The following is a 23,971-nucleotide window of genomic DNA, read 5'->3' as shown; positions in this document are numbered from 1 at the left end:
CACAGCATCCTGCAGCGGCATGCTATTCCATCCGGTTTGCGTTTAGTTGGACCATCATTTATTTTTCAACAGGACAATGACCCCAAACACACCTCCTGGCTGTGTAAGGGCTATTTGACCAAGAGGGAAAGTGATGGGGTGTTACGCCAGATGACCTGGCCTCCACAGTCACCAGACCTGAACCCAATCGAGATGGTTTGGGGTGAGCTGGACCGCAGAGTGAAGGAAAAAGGGCCAACAAGTGCTAAGCATCTCTGGGAACTCCTTCAAGATTGTTGGAAGACCATTTCTGGTGACTACCTCTTGAAACTCATCAAGAGAATGCCAAGAGTTTGCAAAGCAGTCATCAAAGCAAAAGGTGGCTACTATTGTTGAGCCACCCCCGTAGTGTTCGGGTTCGGTTCGGTTCGTCGAACACCGGGATGTTCGAGGAACTGTTCGTCGAACACCTTAGAACACCGTCGAACACCGTTAAAACCAATGGCAGGCAAACAAAAACACATAGAAACACATAGAAAACACCTGCAAAGGTGTCCAAAAGCTGACAAACTGCTCAGAAGACACTCTCTTTAAAAAAGCCGGCCGGCAAATTCAGCAGCGGCATCCATCGGTACCCGACAATTTAGACAAGAAGGAATAGAGCATCACACATAGATTAGATAGATAGAAACATGTCAGTCACACATATAAGAAGCACAGTGACAGTGTTGGTTACTGCACTTGTCATTTAGTGTAAAGGATTTATTAAAAAAAATATTAGTGTTTTCATGCACCGTCTCTTTAAAAAAGCCAGCCGGCAATTCAGCAGCGGTACCCGACAATTTAGAACAGAAAGAATAGAGCTTCACACATAGATAAGATAGATAGAAACATGTCAGTCACATATATAATAAGTACAGTGACAGTGTTGCTTACTGTACTTGTCATTTAGTGTAAAGGATTTATTTAAAAAAATAATAGTGTTTTCATGTACTGTCTCTTTAAAAAAGCCGGTCGGCAATTCATCAGCGGTACCCGACAATTTAGAACAGAAAGATAGAGCATCACACATAGATTAGATAGATAGAAACATGTCAGTCACATTTATAATAAGTACAGTGACAGTGTTGGTTACTGTGCTTGTCATTTAGTGTTAAAATAAAGGATTTATTAAAATAAAAATTGGCGTGGGGATCCCCCATAATTTTAGGCTCTAGCGGAGGTTAAGCAGACGGCTGGGGCAGATGTTTGAAGCCTCGGAAGGGGGTAATACCCACGGAGCTTACCAGGCTACTAATATCAGCCCACAGCTGAATACTTAGCCTTTACTTGCTATTAAAATGGGGGACCCCCCCAAAAAAATGACGTGGGGTCCCCTCTATTTTAATAGCTAGCAAAGGCTAGGCAGACAGCTGGGGGCTGATATTAATAGCTCAGGAAGGGTGCCATGAATATTGGCCCCCTCCCAGGCTAGAAACACCAGCCGTCAGCCGCCCCAGAAATGGCGCATCCATAGGATGCGCCAATTCTGGCACTTAGCCTCGCTCTTCCCACTGCCCTGTAGCGGTGGCAGTGGGGTAATAGGGCTGGGGTTGATGTCAGCTTATAATGCCAGCTGACATCAAGCCCAGGTTAGTAATGGAGAGGCGTCTATAAGACACCCCCATTACTAACCCAATAGTCAAAGTTAAAAAAAACACAAACACCCAGAATAAAGTCCTTTAATTGAAATAAAGACACAATTCTTTATTGTTCTAAATTAAACTATACTTACCGTCACGCCCATTCCAGCTGAAGCCAACGATCTCCTGTAATAAAAATAAAATAATAAACCAACATCATCCTTACCTTTCCATGGTTCCCAGGACAGCTCCAGCTCTGCTACATCGAGATGACTGGCTGGACCGCAGCAGAACGCTGCCATCCAGCCTGTCATCCCGCAGACACTGAGAAGCGCAGGCATGCTTGCGCTCCTCAGTGTCTCGCTGTGACGGCATCCAGATGAGCCGAGTTCATGTCCAATGAACTCGGCTCACCTCATGCACGTCACTTACAGCGTGGGAGAATTCTCACGCTGAAGCGCTGAGTGCAGGAGAATTTTCCCACGCTGTCAGTGAGGTGCATGAGGTGAGCTGAGTTCATTGGACATGAGCTCACCTCATGCACGTCACTGACAGCGTGGGAGAATTCTCCTGCACTCAGCACTTCAGCGTGAGAATTTTCCCACGCTTTCAGTGACGTGCATGAGGTGAGCCGAGTTCATTGGACATGACCTCGGCTCATCTGGATGCCGTCACAGAGAGACACTGAGGAGCGCAAGCATGCCTGCTCTTCTCAGTGTCTGCGGGATGACAGGCTGGATGGCAGCTTTCTGCTGCGGTCCAGTCTGTCATCTCGATATAGCAGAGCTGAAGCTGTCGTGGGAACCATGGAAAGGTAAGGATGAGGTTGGTTTATTATTTTTCTTTTATTGCAGGAGATCGTTGGCTTCAGCTGGAATGGGCGTGATGGTAAGTATGGTTTAATTTAGAACAATAAAGAATTGTGTGTTTATTTCAATTAAAAGACTTTATTCTGGGTGTTGTGTTTTTTTTAAATACTTTACTAGAAATTCATGGTGGTCATGTCTAATAATGGCGTGACCCCATGAAATTTGGGCTTGGGGCCAGCTGATAATACCAAGCTGGCCCTAACCCCTTTATTACCCAGTGAGCCACCGCACCAGGGCCCTGGATGAGTTGGGTAAAGCGCCAGAAGATGGCGCTTCTATGAACGCGCCATTTTCCGGGGTGGCTGCGGACTGCAATTTGCAGCGGGGGGGGCCCAGAAAGCTTGGGCCTCCCTGCGCTGCAGATTCCAGCCCCCAGCTGCCTAGTTGTACCTGGCTGGACACAAAAATAGGGCGAAGCCCCACGTATTTTTTTTTTAATTATTTCATGAAATTCATGAAATAATTAAGAAAAAAAGGCCTTCCCTATATTGTTGTGTCCGGCCAGGTACAAATAGTCAGCTGGTGGTTGGGGGCAGCCCGTTCCTGCCTGCTGTACCTGGCTGGACACAAATATAGTGCGAAGCCCCACTTCAATTTTTTTTAATTATTTCATGAAATTCATGAAATAATTAAGGAAAAAAGGCCTTCCCTATATTGTTGTGTCCGGCCAGGTACAAATAGTCAGCTGGTGGTTGGGGGCAGCCCGTTCCTGCCTGCTGTACCTGGCTGGACACAAATATAGTGCGAAGCCCCACTTCAATTTTTTTTAATTATTTCATGAAATTCATGAAATAATTAAGAAAAAAAGGCCTTCCCTATATTGTTGTGTCCGGCCAGGTACAAACAGTCAGCTGGTGGTTGGGGGCAGCCCGTTCCTGCCTGCTGTACCTGGCTGGACACAAATATAGTGTGAAGCCCCACTTCAATTTTTTTAAATTATTTCAGGAAATTCATGAAATAATTAAAAAAAAATTGACGTGGGGCTTCGCACTATATTTGTGTCCAGTCAGGTGCAGCAGGCAGGAACGGGCTGCCCCCAACCACCAGCTGCCTATTTGTACCTGGCCGGACACAACAATATAGGGAAGCCCTTTTTTTCTTAATTATTTCATGAAATAATTTAAAGAAAATTGACGTGGGGCTTCGCCCTGTTTTTGTGTCCAGCCAGGTACAACTAGGCAGCTGGGGGCTGGAATCCGCAGCGCAGGGAGGCCCAAGATTTCTGGGCCACCCCCGCTGCAAATTGCAGTCCGCAGCCACCCCGGAAAATGGCGCGTTCATAGAAGCGCCATCTTCTGGCGCTGTACCCAACTCATCCAGGGCCCTGATGCGGTGGCTCACTGGGTAATAAAGGGGTTAGGGCCAGCTTGGCATTATCAGCTGGCCCTAAGCCCGAAATTCATGGGGTCACGCCAATATTAGACATGACCACCATGAATTTCTAGTAAAGTATTTAAAAAAACACAACACCCAGAAAAAAGTCCTTTAATTGAAATAAACACACAATTCTTTATTGTTCTAAATTAAACCATACTTACCGTCACGCCCATTCCAGCTGAAGCCAACGATCTCCTGAAATAAAAGAAAAATAATAAAGCAACATCATCCTTACCTTTCCATGGTTCCCATGACAGCTTCAGCTCTGCTACATCGAGATGACAGGCTGGACCGCAGCAGAACGCTGCCATCCAGCCTGTCATCCCGCAGACACTGAGAAGCGCAGGCTTGCTTGCGCTCCACAGTGTCTCTCTGTGAGGGCATCCAGATGAGCCGAGTTAATGTCCAATGAACTCGGCTCACCTCATGCATGTCACTGACAGCGTGGGAAAATTCTCCTGCACTCAGCGCTTCAGCATGGGAGAATTCTCACACTGAAGCGCTGAGTGCAGGAGAATTCTCCCACGCTGTCAGTGACGTGCAGGAGGTGAGCTGAGTTCATTGGACATGAGCTCACCTTATGCACGTCACTGACAGCGTGGGAAAATTCTCCTGCACTCAGCGCTTCAGCGTGGGAGAATTCTCACGCTGAAGCGCTCAGTGCAGGAGAATTCTCCCACGCTGTCAGTGACGTGCAGGAGGTGAGCTGAGTTCATTGGACATGAGCTCACCTTATGCACGTCACTGACAGCGTGGGAGAATTCTCCTGCACTCAGCGCTTCAGCGTGAGAATTTTCCCACGCTGTCAGTGACGTGCATGAGGTGAGCCGAGTTCATTGGACATGAACTCGGCTCATCTGGATGCCGTCACAGAGAGACGCTGAGGAGCGCAAGCAAGCCTGCGCTTCTCAGTGTCTGCGGGATGACAGGCTGGATGGCAGCTTTCTGCTGCGGTCCAGCCTGTCATCTCGATGTAGCAGAGCTGAAGCTGTCGTGGGAACCATGGGAAGGTAAGGATTATGTTGCTTTATTATTTTTCTTTTATTGCAGGGGATCGTTGGCTTCAGCTGGAATGGGCGTGATTGTAAGTATGGTTTAATTTAGAACAATAAAGAATTGTGTCTTTATTTCAATTAAAGGACTTTATTCTGGGTGTTTGTGTTTTTTTTTAATTTTGACTATGGGGTTAGCAATGGGGGTGTCTTATAGACGCCTCTTCATTACTAACCTGGGCTTGATGTCAGCTGGCATTATAAGCTGACATCAACCCCAGCCCTATTACCCCACTGCCACCGCTACAGGGCAGTGGGAAGAGCGAGGCTAAGTGCCAGAATTGGCGCATCCTATGGATGTGCCATTTCTGGGGCGGCTGACGGCTGGTGTTTCTAGCCTGGGAGGGGGCCAATATTCATGGCACCCTTCCTGGGCTATTAATATCAGCCCCCAGCTGTCTGCCTAGCCTTTGCTAGCTATTAAAATAGGGGGGACCCCACGTCAATTTTTTGGGGGGTCCCCCATTTTAATAGCTAGTAAAGGCTAGGCATTCAGCTGGGGGCTGATATTAGTAGCCTGGGAAGCTCCGTGGGTATTACCCCTTCCCATGCTTCAAACATCTGCCCCATCCGTCTGCTTAACCTACGCTAGAGACTAAAATTATGGGGGATCCCACGCCAATTTTTTTTTAAATAAATCCTTTATTTTAACACTAAATGACAAGTACAGTAATCAACACTGTCACTGTACTTCATATATATGTGACTGACATGTTTCTATCTATCTAATCTATGTGTGATGCTCTATTGCTTCCATTCTAAATTGTCGGGTACCGCTGCTGAATTGCCGGCCGGCTTTTTTAAAGAGACGGTGCATGAAAACACTATTATTTTTTTAAATAAATCCTTTACACTAAATGGCAAGTACAGTAATCAACACTGTCACTGTACTTCTTATATATGTGACTAACATGTTTCTATCTATCTAATCTATGTGTGATTCTCTATTCCTTCTATTGTAAATTGTCGGGTACCGCTGCTGAATTGCCGGCTGGCTTTTTTAAAGAGACGGTGCATGAAAACACTAATATTTTTTTTTATAAATCCTTTACACTAAATGACAAGTACAGTAATCAACACTGTCACTGTACTTCATATATATGTGACTGACATGTTTCTATCTATCTAATCTATGTGTGAAGCTCTATTCTTTCGGTTCTAAATTGTCGGGTACCGGTGTACGCCGCTGCTGAATTGCCGGCTTTTCATGTTTCACTGTGAGCACAGTTCCCATCGATTTGGGCAATCACTCTAATGCCACAACCACCATGGCTGTGGCATTACAGTGAGTGGCAGACAATCCCTGCATGATTGGTGCTCTAAATAGTGCCAGACATGCAGGACACGCTTTTGGTGCACGAACATTTATCGAACATAACCTCGAACAGCCGAATTTTTTGCAAATCGTTCGGGTTCGTCGAACAACTCGAACACCGCCCAAAACAGCTCGAATTTGAGATTGGCGAACAGTTCTAGTCGAACACCGCTCATCTCTAGTGGCTACTTTGAATAACCTAGAATATAAGACATATTTTCAGTGGTTTCACACTTTTTTGCTAAGTATAAAATTCCACATGTGTTAATTCATAGTTTTGATGCCTTCAGTGTAAATGTACAATTTTCATAGTCATGAAAATACAGAAAAATCTTTAAATGAGAAGGTGTGTCCAAACTTTTGGTCTGTACTGTATTCAGCTGGATTAGTCCTCAGAAGGACTGTTAGTTTAGTTGGATATATAGATATGTTGTGGAATACCTACACCAACTAATAAATAAGCAACTCTCTCCCTCATGCAGCAGCATCTCTCTCTACTCTGCTTCTTTCCGGGGTAGACTGTGATGAACCTAGTGTCTCCGGGTCTTAATTAGACCTGTTGACGGTATGCAGCCAGCCAATCACTGTAATGTCATAACCAACATGGCTTTGGCATTACAGTGCTTGGCAAGCAAACCCTGCATGTTAATTGGCTCTCTAAAGAGTGCCAAACATGCAGGGCGGGGACCCGAGCTCCCGCCCAAGCAAACCGAAAATACTCGCCGAACTTGTCAAGCACCATGATGCTCGGGTGAGTACCGAGTAGTGGCGAGTACGTTCACTCATCACTAGTTATCACCCTTGAATGCTTATACAGGATTCTGTTCTTTGCCACAATTTATGACTGGAGAGTAGTTGTAGGCTGGTAGAGCAAGCTGATGGAAAAAAAACAAAGGGTTGAAATAAGAACCAGAAGATCATTTTAAGGACAAATCTAATCCAAAAGCATAGTAAGCAATTGCCAAGTCAGGGTCCTAAAGTTCAGGTGCAATAATTGGCAAAGTGTCCCAAATCAAATCAGCTTGGAGTGTTAGGGGATGTTTCAAAACAAGGACAAGGAAAAAGCTGGGTCAGAATACTGGTTAATCAATCCAAGAAGGGCATCAAATGCACCTAATGGAGGTTAAATATGACATTAGGGTTAATAAGTGATGGTTGAACCTACCCTTCTTTTTATCTGGTATCTTCAATCTGAAAATGCAGAGCTCCAGAGAGGAGGTAGAGAATAGAGATGAGCGGTGTTCGACTAGAACTGTTCGCCAATCTCAAATTCGAGCTGTTTTGGGCGGTGTTCGAGTTGTTCGACGAACCCAAACGATTTGCAAAAAATTCGGCTGTTCGAGGTTATGTTCGATAACTGTTCGTGCACCAAAAGCGTGTCCTGCATGTCTGGCACTATTTAGAGCACCAATCATGCAGGGATTGTCTGCCACTCGCTGTAATGCCACAGCCATGGTGGTTGTGGCATTAGAGTGATTGCCCAAATCGATGGGAACTGTGCTCACAGTGAAACATGAAAAGCCGGCAATTCAGCAGCGGCGTACACCGGTACCCGACAATTTAGAACCGAAAGAATAGAGCTTCACACATAGATTAGATAGATAGAAACATGTCAGTCACATATATATGAAGTACAGTGACAGTGTTGATTACTGTACTTGTCATTTAGTGTAAAGGATTTATAAAAAAAAATATTAGTGTTTTCATGCACCGTCTCTTTAAAAAAGCCGGCCGGCAATTCAGCAGCGGTACCCGACAATTTAGAATAGAAGGAATAGAGAATCACACATAGATTAGATAGATAGAAACATGTCAGTCACATATATAAGAAGTACAGTGACAGTGTTGATTACTGTACTTGCCATTTAGTGTAAAGGATTTATTAAATAAAATAATAGTGTTTTCATGCACCGTCTCTTTAAAAAAGCCGGCCGGCAATTCAGCAGCGGTACCCGACAATTTAGAATGGAAGCAATAGAGCATCACACATAGATTAGATAGATAGAAACATGTCAGTCACATATATATGAAGCACAGTGACAGTGTTGATTACTGTACTTGTCATTTAGGGTTAAAATAAAGGATTTATTTAAAAAAAAATTGGCGTGGGATCCCCCATAATTTTAGTCTCTAGCGGAGGTTAAGCAGACGGCTGGGGCAGATGTTTGAAGCCTGGGAAGGGGTAATACCCACGGAGCTTCCCAGGCTACTAATATCAGCCCCCAGCTGAATGCCTAGCCTTTACTAGCTATTAAAATGGGGGACCCCCCAAAAAATTGACGTGGGGTCCCACCTATTTTAATAGCTAGCAAAGGCTAGGCAGACAGCTGGGGGCTAATATTACTAGCCCAGGAAGGGTGCCATGAATATTGGCCCCCTCCCAGGCTAGAAACACCAGCCGTCAGCCGCCCCAGAAATGGCACATCCATAGGATGCGCCAATTCTGGCACTTAGCCTCGCTCTTCCCACTGCCCTGTAGCGGTGGCAGTGGGGTAATAGGGCTGGGGTTGATGTCAGCTTATAATGCCAGCTGACATCAAGCCCAGGTTAGTAATGGAGAGGCGTCTATAAGACACCCCCATTACTAACACCATAGTCAAAGTTAAAAAAAAACACAAACACCCAGAATAAAGTCCTTTAATTGAAATAAAGACACAATTCTTTATTGTTCTAAATTAAACCATACTTACAATCACGCCCATTCCAGCTGAAGCCAACGATCCCCTGCAATAAAAGAAAATAATAAAGCAACATAATCCTTACCTTCCCATGGTTCCCACGACAGCTTCAGCTCTGCTACATCGAGATGACAGGCTAGACCGCAGCAGAAAGCTGCCATCCAGCCTGTCATCCCGCAGACACTGAGAAGCGCAGGCTTGCTTGCGCTCCTCAGCGTCTCTCTGTGACGGCATCCAGATGAGCCGAGTTCATGTCCAATGAACTCGGCTCACCTCATGCACGTCACTGACAGCGTGGGAAAATTCTCACGCTGAAGCGCTGAGTGCAGGAGAATTCTCCCACGCTGTCAGTGACGTGCATAAGGTGAGCTCATGTCCAATGAACTCAGCTCACCTCCTGCACGTCACTGACAGCGTGGGAGAATTCTCCTGCACTGAGCGCTTCAGCGTGAGAATTCTCCCACGCTGAAGCGCTGAGTGCAGGAGAATTTTCCCACGCTGTCAGTGACGTGCATAAGGTGAGCTCATGTCCAATGAACTCAGCTCACCTCCTGCACGTCACTGACAGCGTGGGAGAATTCTCCTGCACTCAGCGCTTCAGTGTGAGAATTCTCCCATGCTGAAGCGCTGAGTGCAGGAGAATTTTCCCACGCTGTCAGTGACATGCATGAGGTGAGCCGAGTTCATTGGACATTAACTCGGCTCATCTGGATGCCCTCACAGAGAGACACTGTGGAGCGCAAGCAAGCCTGAGATTCTCAGTGTCTGCGGGATGACAGGCTGGATGGCAGCGTTCTGCTGCGGTCCAGCCTGTCATCTCGATGTAGCAGAGCTGAAGCTGTCATGGGAACCATGGAAAGGTAAGGATGATGTTGCTTTATTATTTTTCTTTTATTTCAGGAGATCGTTGGCTTCAGCTGGAATGGGCGTGACGGTAAGTATGGTTTAATTTAGAACAATAAAGAATTGTGTGTTTATTTCAATTAAAGGACTTTTTTCTGGGTGTTGTGTTTTTTTTAAATACTTTACTAGAAATTCATGGTGGTCATGTCTAATATTGGCGTGACCCCATGAATTTCGGGCTTAGGGCCAGCTGATAATGCCAAGCTGGCCCTAACCCCTTTATTACCCAGTGAGCCACCGCATCAGGGCCCTGGATGAGTTGGGTACAGCGCCAGAAGATGGCGCTTCTATGAACGCGCCATTTTCCGGGGTGGCTGCGGACTGCAATTTGCTGCGGGGGTGGCCCAGAAAGCTTGGGCCTCCCTGCGCTGCGGATTCCAGCCCCCAGCTGCCTAGTTGTACCTGGCTGGACACAAAAACAGGGCGAAGCCCCACGTCAATTTTCTTTAAATTATTTCATGAAATAATTAAGAAAAAAAGGGCTTCCCTATATTGTTGTGTCCGGCCAGGTACAAATAGGCAGCTGGTGGTTGGGGGCAGCCCGTTCCTGCCTGCTGCACCTGACTGGACACAAATATAGTGCGAAGCCCCACGTCAATTTTTTTTTAATTATTTCATAAATAAAAAAAAATTGACGTGGGGCTTCGCACTATATTTGTGTCCAGTCAGGTGCAGCAGGCAGGAACGGGCTGCCCCCAACCACCAGCTGCCTATTTGTACCTGGCCGGACACAACAATATAGGGAAGGCCTTTTTTTCTTAATTATTTCATGAATTTCATGAAATAATTAAAAAAAATTGAAGTGGGGCTTCGCACTATATTTGTGTCCAGCCAGGTACAGCAGGCAGGAACGGGCTGCCCCCAACCACCAGCTGACTATTTGTACTTGGCCGAACACAACAATATAGGGAAGGCCTTTTTTTCTTAATTATTTCATGAATTTCATGAAATAATTAAAAAAAATTGAAGTGGGGCTTCGCACTATATTTGTGTCCAGCCAGGTACAGCAGGCAGGAACGGGCTGCCCCCAACCACCAGCTGACTATTTGTACCTGGCCGGACACAACAATATAGGGAAGGCCTTTTTTTCTTAATTATTTCATGAATTTCATGAAATAATTAAAAAAAAAATACATGGGGCTTCGCCCTATTTTTGTGTCCAGCCAGGTACAACTAGGCAGCTGGGGGCTGGAATCTGCAGCGCAGGGAGGCCCAAGCTTTCTGGGCCCCCCCGCTGCAAATTGCAGTCCGCAGCCACCCCGGAAAATGGCGCGTTCATAGAAGCGCCATCTTCTGGCGCTGTACCCAACTCATCCAGGGCCCTCGTGCGGTGGCTCACTGGGTAATAAAGGGGTTAGGGCCAGCTTGGTATTATCAGCTGGCCCCAAGCCCAAAATTCATGGGGTCACGCCAGTATTAGACATGACCACCATGAATTTCTAGTAAAGTATTTAAAAAAAACACAACACCCAGAATAAAGTCCTTTAATTGAAATAAACACACAATTCTTTATTGTTCTAAATTAAACCATACTTACCATCACGCCCATTCCAGCTGAAGCCAACGATCTCCTGCAATAAAAGAAAAATAATAAACCAACCTCATCCTTACCTTTCCATGGTTCCCACGACAGCTTCAGCTCTGCTATATCGAGATGACAGGCTGGACCGCAGCAGAAAGCTGCCATCCAGCCTGTCATCCCGCAGACACTGAGAAGAGCAGGCATGCTTGCGCTTCTCAGTGTCTCTCTGTGACGGCATCCAGATGAGCCGAGGTCATGTCCAATGAACTCGGCTCACCTCATGCACGTCACTGACAGCGTGGGAAAATTCTCACGCTGAAGTGCTGAGTGCAGGAGAATTCTCCCACGCTGTCAGTGACGTGCATGAGGTGAGCTCATGTCCAATGAACTCAGCTCACCTCATGCACCTCACTGACAGCGTGGGAAAATTCTCCTGCACTCAGCGCTTCAGCGTGAGAATTCTCCCACGCTGTAAGTGACGTGCATGAGGTGAGCCGAGTTCATTGGACATGAACTCGGCTCATCTGGATGCCGTCACAGCGAGACACTGAGGAGTGCAAGCATGCCTGCGCTTCTCAGTGTCTGCGGGATGACAGGCTGGATGGCAGCGTTCTGCTGCGGTCCAGCCAGTCATCTCGATGTAGCAGAGCTGGAGCTGTCCTGGGAACCATGGAAAGGTAAGGATGATGTTGGTTTATTATTTTATTTTTATTACAGATCGTTGGCTTCAGCTGGAATGGGCGTGACGGTAAGTATAGTTTAATTTAGAACAATAAAGAATTGTGTGTTTATTTCAATTAAAGGACTTTATTCTGGGTGTTTGTGTTTTTTTTAACTTTGACTATGGGGTTAGTAATGGGGGTGTCTTATAGACGCCTCTCCATTACTAACCTGGGCTTGATGTCAGCTGGCATTATAAGCTGACATCAACCCCAGCCCTATTACCCCACTGCCACCACTACAGGGCAGTGGGAAGAGCGAGGCTAAGTGCCAGAATTGGCGCATCCTATGGATGCGCCATTTCTGGGGCGGCTGACGGCTGGTGTTTCTAGCCTGGGAGGGGGCCAATATTCATGGCACCCTTCCTGAGCTATTAATATCAGCCCCCAGCTGTCTGCCTAGCCTTTGCTAGCTATTAAAATAGGTGGGACCCCACGTCATTTTTTTGGGGGGGTCCCCCATTTTAATAGCTAGTAAAGGCTAAGTATTCAGCTGGGGGCTGATATTAGTAGCCTGGTAAGCTCCGTGGGTATTACCCCCTTCCGAGGCTTCAAACATCTGCCCCAGCCGTCTGCTTAACCTTCGCTAGAGCCTAAAATTATGGGGGATCCCCACGCCAATTTTTATTTTAATAAATCCTTTATTTTAACACTAAATGACAAGTACAGTAACCAACACTGTCACTGTACTTATTATAAATGTGACTGACATGTTTCTATCTATCTAATCTATGTGTGATGCTCTATCTTTCTGTTCTAAATTGTCGGGTACCGGTGCTGAATTGCCGGCCGGCTTTTTTAAAGAGACAGTGCATGAAAACACTATTATTTTTTTAAATAAATCCTTTACACTAAATGACAAGTACAGTAAGCAACACTGTGCCTGTACTTATTATATATGTGACTGACATGTTTCTATCTATCTTATCTATGTGTGAAGCTCTATTCTTTCTGTTCTAAATTGTCGGGTACCGCTGCTGAATTGCCGGCCGGCTTTTTTAAAGAGACGGTGCATGAAAACACTTTTTTTTTTTTTAATAAATCCTTTACACTAAATGACAAGTGCAGTAACCAACACTGTCACTGTGCTTCTTATATGTGTGACTGACATGTTTCTATCTATCTAATCTATGTGTGATGCTCTATTCCTTCTTGTCTAAATTGTCGGGTACCGGTGTATGCCGCTGCTGAATTTGCCGGCCGGCTTTTTTAAAGAGAGTGTCTTCTGAGCAGTTTGTCAGCTTTTGGACACCTTTGCAGATGTTTTCTATGTGTTTCTATGTGTTTTTGTTTGCCTGCCATTGGTTTTAACGGTGTTCGACGGTGTTCTAAGGTGTTCGACGAACAGTTCGACGAACAGTTCCTCGAACATCCCGGTGTTCGACGAACCGAACCGAACCCGAACACTACGGGGGTGGCTCAACACTAGTAGAGACTAGCATTCCAAATCACTGATGATCTAAAAGGCAGAACATTTGGATACAAATCTGTAGTGGCCACATGATGAACTTGTGTGAACATTTGTAGGATTCTTACATGGCCACTGGAAGTAAACAATGAAAGTGCTTATCGAATGATTGCAAGTAGAGATCTTTAAAAAGAAAAAGAAAAGTTTTCTGAAATAAGTATATAACTGTCATTACAGAAAAGAATAACCTTAAATCTCAAAACTTAAAAGCTTCCCATAGAATAAAATTTTCTCACAATGTTGGGTGAGATCCAATAGATAACCTAAACTCCATGGAATTGCCAAGATAATCTTCATGCCATTCTTCACACTTTCTAGAAATGTTAACATTTTTAAGACATCAGCAGTTATTAAATCTAAATATATTGTCTATATTGCCTTTTTCCAAAAAATAAATATTAAACTTTTACAATTATTTGCAATTGTTCTGTTTGAATTCCCCAGTATGCCACTACGTGTATGCCAGGCTGTGTCTGTCCACCTGGACTTGTATCTAATGACCATGGAGGATGCATTACAGAAGATAACTGTCCATGCATACACAATGGAGCTATGTATAGCTCAGGACAGGAGATCCAAGTCAAGTGTAACACCTGGTATGTGTAGCTTACAGCTTTTGATAATATTATTGTGGGATTGCAAAGAGAGGAAAACTATTATGAAAATCTGATGTATTATTTAAATCAGGTTTGTATGATAAATATATATATAATTTTTACAAATTAGGTAACTTTATTTTGAGGCTATAACTATGACGGCATGTTGTTGTGGTGCCTTTCTCATTGGAACCCTTTACCACAGGTCCCCAAATGTACACAAAAGTATAGAAACAAAAGTCAAAAGAATTCCAGTACTTTATTTACAGAAATAAACAACAACTGGAAATGTTTAATGGAGGTATCAATAAAAATAAAATAAAAATCCCAGAAAAATCCACATAGGAACTTCAGTGGCATGTAAAAGTTTGGGCACCCCTGGTCAAAATTACTCTTATTGTGAACATTTCAGCAAGTCGAAGATGAAATGATCTCTAAAAGGCTAAAAGTTAAAGATAACACATTTACCTTGTGTTTAGGCAAAAAATATATATTTTCATGTTTTACATTTTAAAAATTACATTTTAAAAAGTTCTTGAGACACCATCAGTGCTCATTAAACAGATATGCAATTATCAGCATTTCCTCCTTCATAATGTGTCAGTACCAGAAATGTCACAGGAGCTTTAAAGAGACCTGAGAAATCTGTATCTGTGATGTTAAAACATGAGATGCCCAGTGAGAATTCTAGCTAGTTATATGGCTCATGCAGACGGCCGTAGTTTTGGTCTGAGTGCGATCCGTCAAAGCATTGGATCGCACTTGGATCAATGTTATTCAATGGGGCTGTGCACATGTCCAAATTTTTCGATCACAATTAATTATGTTTTCGAAGGTTTGAAAAAAATCCAAAGTTTTTTCTTTTTTTTTAAATTTCATGTTTAATGTATTGGATCCAAAAGTTGCCAGACAGCCGCGAGCCACACATCATGAAACTGCCAAGATACTGCCGTTCCTCACACTTTCTAGAAATGTCAACATTTTTAAGGCAATAAAGACAGTTGTTACTTTTAGACAAGTTTACAAATTATTACAATTATTTTTGTTCTGCAGAATTACATCTAACTAATGAAAAAGACATTTTCGGGAAGGTATATTACTTTTATTGTTTTACAGCGTTTGCGAGAAAAGAAGATGGGAATGTACAAGCAATACTTGTTTAGCAACTTGCACTGTTTACGGGAATGGACATTATATCACCTTTGATGGAAAACTCTATCTCTTTAATGGAGAATGCCAATATATCCTGGCACAGGTATTGTCTAAATAACAATTGGATTCAGTTGGACTGTTTTTTTAATTTTTTTATGCTGGTGTGAACAAAAATGTAAGAATTTTGTCAAAAAATGTATAAGAGGTAGACTACAACTTGACTTGTGATTATTTTATTTCTGAATGTATTTATGTATATATAAATACATTAATAATAAATAAGTAAAATAATAATGTATAATGCATAAAGCTAATCATACAGATGAATACTGATCATACAGATAAAAGTTGGCTAAACCTAGTAGTTCTGGAGTGTTTTTAGTGAGCAATTTGATTTCTGCTACATAAATAAAGATAAATTATTATTAGTGTTGATTGAGCACTGAAATACTCGAGTGCGCGGTACTCGAATCACGTACTCGGACGCTCTGACGTGCTCTACTTGAGTAGTGAACATAATGTAAGTGAATGTAAAACTCAAGAATTTTTCCATCTCTCTCTCTGTCCCCTGAGTTCTACAGCATACAAAGAGTCAGGCTGACAGAGGAGTCCCTTGGTGCCTGCATTCAGTGTGGCGCATGACTCAGATGATTCAAATAAGCTTCTTACGAGGACTAGAGCACTCGAGTACCACACAACACTCGGAACTGCTCAATACGTCATCGAGCACTCCGAAGCTTGATCGAGTATCGAGCAGTGCCGAACACGCTCACCCATCACTAATTATTATGTTTATTAAACACAGATACTTTAGATATACATTTTGTCACAAAATTTTGGCTTATATGTACATTAGTCAAATGACTTATCTACACTTGCCTTTAGTTTTGCTAAATAAATTAAACCATGCAAACTATTTTGATAAATTTGGTGCAATTTTTGCTATTTTTACAGATTGATATATTTGAATAATTGTAAATCCTATAGGGTTGGTAAATGTCCCTAAATTGTGCTCATACTGAATTACCATCTCACAACTTTGCTGCATAACAATAATACTATGAATCATTCTTGAGATCCTTTTAGAAGGATGATACCATTATTATTAATGGCACAGCTTATGTGTAGGTGCAGACGACCATATTATCAGTCCAAGTGCGATCCAGCAAAACATTGCATCGCAGTCGGACCAATGTTAGTCTATGGGCCCGTACTAGAGATGAGCGTTGTTCTACTCGAACTGTTCGCCAATCTCAAATTCGAGCTGTTTTGGGCGGTGTTCGAGCCATTCGGCGAACACGAACGATTTGAGAAAAATTCGGCTGTTCGAGGTTATGTTCGATAACTGTTTGTGCACCAAAATCATAACTGGATTTTTTCTCAGTAATGATGAAAATTAATGTTAATACGCAGTGTGAGTGTACAGCGGGGTGGGGGGAGGGGCAGGGGATGGATCTCTGCAGGAATAATGAAGATCTCCATTTTTTTTTCTCTTTCCCGCATTGGCAGTGGGGAGGTGCAGTCTGTCAGCCTATCAGCAGCGCACACACGGAGCGAACTGCTGTTTTTCACACAAGCAAGGGCATGTGTCATTGGCAGTATATGTCACATGTCCTTGCCCTATAAGACCAAGCCATTTTCCCCGTCGCCACCATTTTCTCACTGCTGCAGCTGCGTGTTAGACGGCACCGCTGTTGCTGTGTGCGCTATACCTTGTTAATTTCAAGCCAATTTTCGCACAAATATACAGATAGCTTGGGAGTAGGGAATAGTTGTGATTGCAGTCCTTTTAAGAACTAGGTTACAGCATTTCCTACGACTTTTATCAGGCAGGTCTGTGCTCTTAAATAGATAGATTGTGGGAGTAAAGACTAATTGTAATTGCAGTCCTTTTCAGGACTAGGTTACATCAGTTCCTATCAGTTTTTGCCAGGCAGGTCTGTGCCAGTGCTGTGCAAGTTTTTTTCACAGCATTTGGCTGAATCTAGCAAAGCTAATCCTTTTTGGCCTATTGCAGAGTGTGTTAGTCAGTGGAGTAGCCTATCTGTGTTGCAAGCTACACCACCTGTGTATAGAATACCAATTTTTTTACTGCACCTAGTGAAGTAAAACCTTTTGGGCATAGCATCATTCTATTAGTCCATCTATACTGACCTCCATCAGGTTGCAAATTGAATATAATTTTTTTCTACATCTAGCTCTGAAAAAATATTTGGGCTTCTAGCAGTGTGTGGGACTTGTTCTATTAGTCCATCTAAACTGACCTCCATCAGGTTGCAAACTGAATATAATTTTTTTCTGCATCTAGCTCTGAAAAAATATTTGTCCTTCTAGCAGTGTGTGGGACTTTCTCTATTAGTCCATCTATACTGACCTCCATCAGGTTGCAAATTAAAAATAATTTTTATCTGCATCTACCTCTGAAAAAATATTTGGGCTTTTAGCTGTGTGTGGGACTTGTTCTATTAGTCCATCTATACTGACCTCCATCAGGTTGCAAACTGAATATAATTTTTTTCTGCATCTAGCTCTGAAAAAATATTTGGCCTTCTAGCAGTGTGTGGGACTTTCTCTATTAGTCCTTCTATACTGACCTCCATCAGGTTGCAAACTGAATATTTTTTTTTCTGCATATACCTCTGAAAAAAATATTGGGCTTCTTGCTGTGTGTGGGACTTGTTCTATTAATCCATCTATACAGACCTCCATCAGGTTGCAAACTGAATATATTTTTTTTCTGCATCTACCTCTGAAAAAATATTGGGCTTCTAGCTGTGTGTGGGACTTGTTCTATTAATCCATCTATACAGACCTCCATCAGGTTGCAAACTGAATATAATTTTTTTCTGCATCTAGCGCTGAAAATATAGTTGGCCTTCTAGCAGTGTGTGGGACTTTCTCTATTAGTCCATCTATACTGACCTCCATCAGGTTGCAAATTAAAAATAATTTTTATCTGCATCTAGCTCTGAAAAAATATTTGGCCTTCTAGCAGTGTGTGGGACTTTCTCTATTAGTCCATCTATACTGACCTCCATCAGGTTGCAAATTAAAAATAATTTTTATCTGCATCTACCTCTGAAAAAATATTTGGGCTTCTAGCAGTGTGTGGGACTTGTTCTATTAGTCCATCTATACTGACCTCCATCAGGTTGCAAACTGAATATAATTTTTTTCTGCATCTAGCTCTGAAAAAATATTTGGCCTTCTAGCAGTGTGTGGGACTTTCTCTATTAGTCCATCTATACCGACCTCCATCAGGTTGCAAATTAAAAATAATTTTTATCTGCATCTAGCTCTGAAAAAATATTTGGCCTTCTAGCAGTGTGTGGGACTTTCTCTATTAGTCCATCTATACTGACCTCCATCAGGTTGCAAATTAAAAATAATTTTTATCTGCATCTACCTCTGAAAAAATATTTGGGCTTCTAGCTGTGTGTGGGACTTGTTCTATTAGTCCATCTATACTGACCTCCATCAGGTTGCAAACTGAATATAATTTTTTTCTGCATCTAGCTCTGAAAAAATATTTGGCCTTCTAGCAGTGTGTGGGACTTTCTCTATTAGTCCATCTATACTGACGACCATCAGGTTGCAAATTAAAAATAATTTTTATCTGCATCTAGCTCTGAAAAAATATTTGGCCTTCTAGCAATGTGTGGGACTTTCTCTATTAGTCCATCTATACTGACCTCCATCAGGTTGCAAATTAAAAATAATTTTTATCTGCATCTAGCTCTGAAAAAATATTTGGCCTTCTAGCAGTGTGTGGGACTTTCTCTATTAGTCCATCTATACTGACCTCCATCAGGTTGCAAATTAAAATAATTTTTATCTGCATCTAGCTCTTAAAAAGTATTTGGCCTTCTAGCAGTGTGTGGGACTTTCTCTATTAGTCCATCTATACTGACCTCCATCAGGTTGCAAATTAAAAATAATTTTTATCTGCATCTAGCTCTGAAAAAATATTTGGCCTTCTAGCAGTGTGTGGGACTTTCTCTATTAGTCCATCTATACTGACCTCCATCAGGTTGCAAATTAAAAATAATTTTTATCTGCATCTACCTCTGAAAAAATATTTGGCCTTCTACCAGTGTGTGGGACTTTCTCTATTAGTCCATCTATACTGACCTCCATCAGGTTGCAAATTAAAAATAATTTTTATCTGCATCTACCTCTGAAAAAATATTGGGCTTTTAGCTGTGTGTAGGACTTGTTCTATTAATCCATCTATACAGACCTCCATCAGGTTGCAAACTGAATATATTTTTTTTCTGCATCTACCTCTGAAAAAATATTGGGCTTCTAGCTGTGTGTGGGACTTGTTCTATTAATCCATCTATACAGACCTCCATCAGGTTGCAAACTGAATATAATTTTTTTCTGCATCTAGCTCTGAAAAAATAGTTGGCCTTCTAGCAGTGTGTGGGACTTTCTCTATTAGTCCATCTATACTGACCTCCATCAGGTTGCAAATTAAAAATAATTTTTATCTGCATCTAGCTCTGAAAAAATATTTGGCCTTCTAGCAGTGTGTGGGACTTTCTCTATTAGTCCATCAATACTGACCTCCATCAGGTTGCAAATTAAAAATAATTTTTATCTGCATCTACCTCTGAAAAAATATTTGGGCTTCTAGCTGTGTGTGGGACTTGTTCTATTAATCCATCTATACAGACCTCCATCAGGTTGCAAACTGAATATATTTTTTTTCTGCATCTACCTCTGAAAAAATATTGGGCTTCTAGCTGTGTGTGGGACTTGTTCTATTAATCCATCTATACAGACCTCCATCAGGTTGCAAACTGAATATAATTTTTTTCTGCATCTAGCTCTGAAAAAATAGTTGGCCTTCTAGCAGTGTGTGGGACTTTCTCTATTAGTCCATCTATACTGACCTCCATCAGGTTGCAAATTAAAAATAATTTTTATCTGCATCTAGCTCTGAAAAAATATTTGGCCTTCTAGCAGTGTGTGGGACTTTCTCTATTAGTCCATCTATACTGACCTCCATCAGGTTGCAAATTAAAAATAATTTTTATCTGCATCTACCTCTGAAAAAATATTTGGGCTTCTAGCTCTGTGTGGGACTTGTTCTATTAGTCCATCTTTACTGACCTCCATCAGGTTGCAAACTGAATATAATTTTTTTCTGCATCTAGCTCTGAAAAAATATTTGGCCTTCTAGTAGTGTGTGGGACTTTCTCTATTAGTCCATCTATACTGACCTCCATCAGGTTGCAAATTAAAAATAATTTTTATCTGCATCTAGCTCTGAAAAAATATTTGGCCTTCTAGCAGTGTGTGGGACTTTCTCTATTAGTCCATCTATACTGACCTCCATCAGGTTGCAAATTAAACATAATTTTTATCTGCATCTACCTCTGAAAAAATATTTGGGCTTCTAGCTGTGTGTGGGATTTGTTCTATTAGTCCATCTATACTGACCTCCATCAGGTTGCAAACTGAATATAATTTTTTTCTGCATCTAGCTCTGAAAAAATATTTGGCCTTCTAGCAGTGTGTGGGACTTTCTCTATTAGTCCATCTATACTGACCTCCATCAGGTTGCAAATTAAAAATAATTTTTATCTGCATCTAGCTCTGAAAAAATATTTGGCCATCTAGCAGTGTGTGGGACTTTCTCTATTAGTCCATCTATACTGACCTCCATCAGGTTGCAAATTAAAAATAATTTTTATCTGCATCTAGCTCTGAAAAAATATTTGGCCTTCTAGCAGTGTGTGGGACTTTCTCTATTAGTCCATCTATACTGACCTCCATCAGGTTGCAAATTAAAAATAATTTTTATCTGCATCTAGCTCTGAAAAAATATTTGGCCTTCTAGCAGTGTGTGGGACTTTCTCTATTAGTCCATCTATACTGACCTCCATCAGGTTGCAAATTAAAAATAATTTTTATCTGCATCTACCTCTGAAAAAATATTTGGCCTTCTACCAGTGTGTGGGACTTTCTCTATTAGTCCATCTATACTGACCTCCATCAGGTTGCAAATTAAAAATAATTTTTATCTGCATCTACCTCTGAAAAAATATTGGGCTTTTAGCTGTGTGTAGGACTTGTTCTATTAATCCATCTATACAGACCTCCATCAGGTTGCAAACTGAATATATTTTTTTTCTGCATCTACCTCTGAAAAAATATTGGGCTTCTAGCTGTGTGTGGGACTTGTTCTATTAATCCATCTATACAGACCTCCATCAGGTTGCAAACTGAATATAATTTTTTTCTGCATCTAGCTCTGAAAAAATAGTTGGCCTTCTAGCAGTGTGTGGGACTTTCTCTATTAGTCCATCTATACTGACCTCCATCAGGTTGCAAATTAAAAATAATTTTTATCTGCATCTAGCTCTGAAAAAATATTTGGCCTTCTAGCAGTGTGTGGGACTTTCTCTATTAGTCCATCTATACTGACCTCCATCAGGTTGCAAATTAAAAATAATTTTTATCTGCATCTACCTCTGAAAAAATATTTGGGCTTCTAGCTGTGTGTGGGACTTGTTCTATTAATCCATCTATACAGACCTCCATCAGGTTGCAAACTGAATATATTTTTTTTCTGCATCTACCTCTGAAAAAATATTGGGCTTCTAGCTGTGTGTGGGACTTGTTCTATTAATCCATCTATACAGACCTCCATCAGGTTGCAAACTGAATATAATTTTTTTCTGCATCTAGCTCTGAAAAAATACTTGGCCTTCTAGCAGTGTGTGGGACTTTCTCTATTAGTCCATCTATACTGACCTCCATCAGGTTGCAAATTAAAAATAATTTTTATCTGCATCTAGCTCTGAAAAAATATTTGGCCTTCTAGCAGTGTGTGGGACTTTCTCTATTAGTCCATCTATACTGACCTCCATCAGGTTGCAAATTAAAAATAATTTTTATCTGCATCTACCTCTGAAAAAATATTTGGGCTTCTAGCTCTGTGTGGGACTTGTTCTATTAGTCCATCTTTACTGACCTCCATCAGGTTGCAAACTGAATATAATTTTTTTCTGCATCTAGCTCTGAAAAAATATTTGGCCTTCTAGTAGTGTGTGGGACTTTCTCTATTAGTCCATCTATACTGACCTCCATCAGGTTGCAAATTAAAAATAATTTTTATCTGCATCTAGCTCTGAAAAAATATTTGGCCTTCTAGCAGTGTGTGGGACTTTCTCTATTAGTCCATCTATACTGACCTCCATCAGGTTGCAAATTAAACATAATTTTTATCTGCATCTACCTCTGAAAAAATATTTGGGCTTCTAGCTGTGTGTGGGATTTGTTCTATTAGTCCATCTATACTGACCTCCATCAGGTTGCAAACTGAATATAATTTTTTTCTGCATCTAGCTCTGAAAAAATATTTGGCCTTCTAGCAGTGTGTGGGACTTTCTCTATTAGTCCATCTATACTGACCTCCATCAGGTTGCAAATTAAAAATAATTTTTATCTGCATCTAGCTCTGAAAAAATATTTGGCCATCTAGCAGTGTGTGGGACTTTCTCTATTAGTCCATCTATACTGACCTCCATCAGGTTGCAAATTAAAAATAATTTTTATCTGCATCTAGCTCTGAAAAAATATTTGGCCTTCTAGCAGTGTGTGGGACTTTCTCTATTAGTCCATCTATACTGACCTCCATCAGGTTGCAAATTAAAAATAATTTTTATCTGCATCAACCTCTGAAAAAATATTTGGGCCTCTAGCTGTGTGTGGGACTTGTTCTATTAGTCCATCTATACTGACCTCCATCAGGTTGCAAACTGAATATAATTGTTTTCTGCATCTAGCTCTGAAAAAATATTTGGCCTTCTAGCAGTGTGTGGGACTTTCTCTATTAGTCCATCTATACTGACCTCCATCAGGTTGCAAATTAAAAATAATTTTTATCTGCATCTAGCTCTGAAAAAATATTTGGCCTTCTCGCAGTGTGTGGGACTTTCTCTATTAGTCCATCTATACTGACCTCCATCAGGTTGCGAATTAAAAATAATTTTTATCTGCATCTAGCTCTGAAAAAATATTTGGCCTTCTAGCAGTGTGTGGGACTTTCTCTATTAGTCCATCTATACTGACCTCCATCAGGTTGCAAATTAAAAATAATTTTTTTCTGCATCTAGCTCTGAAAAAATATTTGGCCTTCTAGCAGTGTGTGAGACTTTCTCTATTAGTCCATCTATACTGACCTCCATCAGGTTGCAAATTAAAAATAATTTTTATCTGTATCTAGCTCTGAAAAAATATTTGGCCTTCTAGCAGTGTGTGGGACTTTCTCTATTAGTTCATCTATACTGACCTCCATCAGGTTGCAAATTAAAAATAATTTTTATCTGCATCTAGCTCTGAAAAATTATTTGGCCTTCTAGCAGTGTGTGGGACTTTCTCTATTAGTCCATCTATACTGACCTCCATCAGGTTGCAAATTAAAAATAATTTTTATCTGCATCTACCTCTGAAAAAATATTGGGCTTCTAGCTGTGTGTGGGACTTGTTCTATTAATCCATCTATACAGACCTCCATCAGGTTGCAAACTGAATATAATTTTTTTCTGCATCTACCTCTGAAAAAATATTTGGGCTTCTAGCTGTGTGTGGGACTTGTTCTATTAGTCCATCTATACTGACCTCCATCAGGTTGTAAACTGAATATAATTTTTTTCTGCATCTAGCTCTGAAAAAATATTTGGCCTTCTAGCAGTGTGTGGGACTT

General features: G+C 41.6%; 1 protein-coding gene across 1 annotated transcript in view; it reads left to right on the top strand.

The window, feature by feature from the left end:
• Window positions 1-23,971, top strand: part of LOC141174072 (uncharacterized) — a 369,120-nt gene that overhangs the window by 104,901 nt on the left and 240,248 nt on the right. Inside the window, exons 8-9 of the mRNA XM_073658713.1 lie at window positions 13,949-14,100; window positions 15,217-15,355. Coding sequence (XP_073514814.1) covers window positions 13,949-14,100; window positions 15,217-15,355 — 291 coding nt within the window. The remainder of the gene's footprint in view (window positions 1-13,948; window positions 14,101-15,216; window positions 15,356-23,971) is intronic.

This window comes from Phyllobates terribilis, unplaced genomic scaffold, assembly GCF_046119375.1.
Source record: "Phyllobates terribilis strain yellow unplaced genomic scaffold, ASM4611937v1 Scaffold_13__5_contigs__length_258822181, whole genome shotgun sequence".
NCBI classification, from domain to species: domain Eukaryota; kingdom Metazoa; phylum Chordata; class Amphibia; order Anura; family Dendrobatidae; genus Phyllobates; species Phyllobates terribilis.
This window is presented reverse-complemented; position numbering and strand designations above follow the sequence as displayed.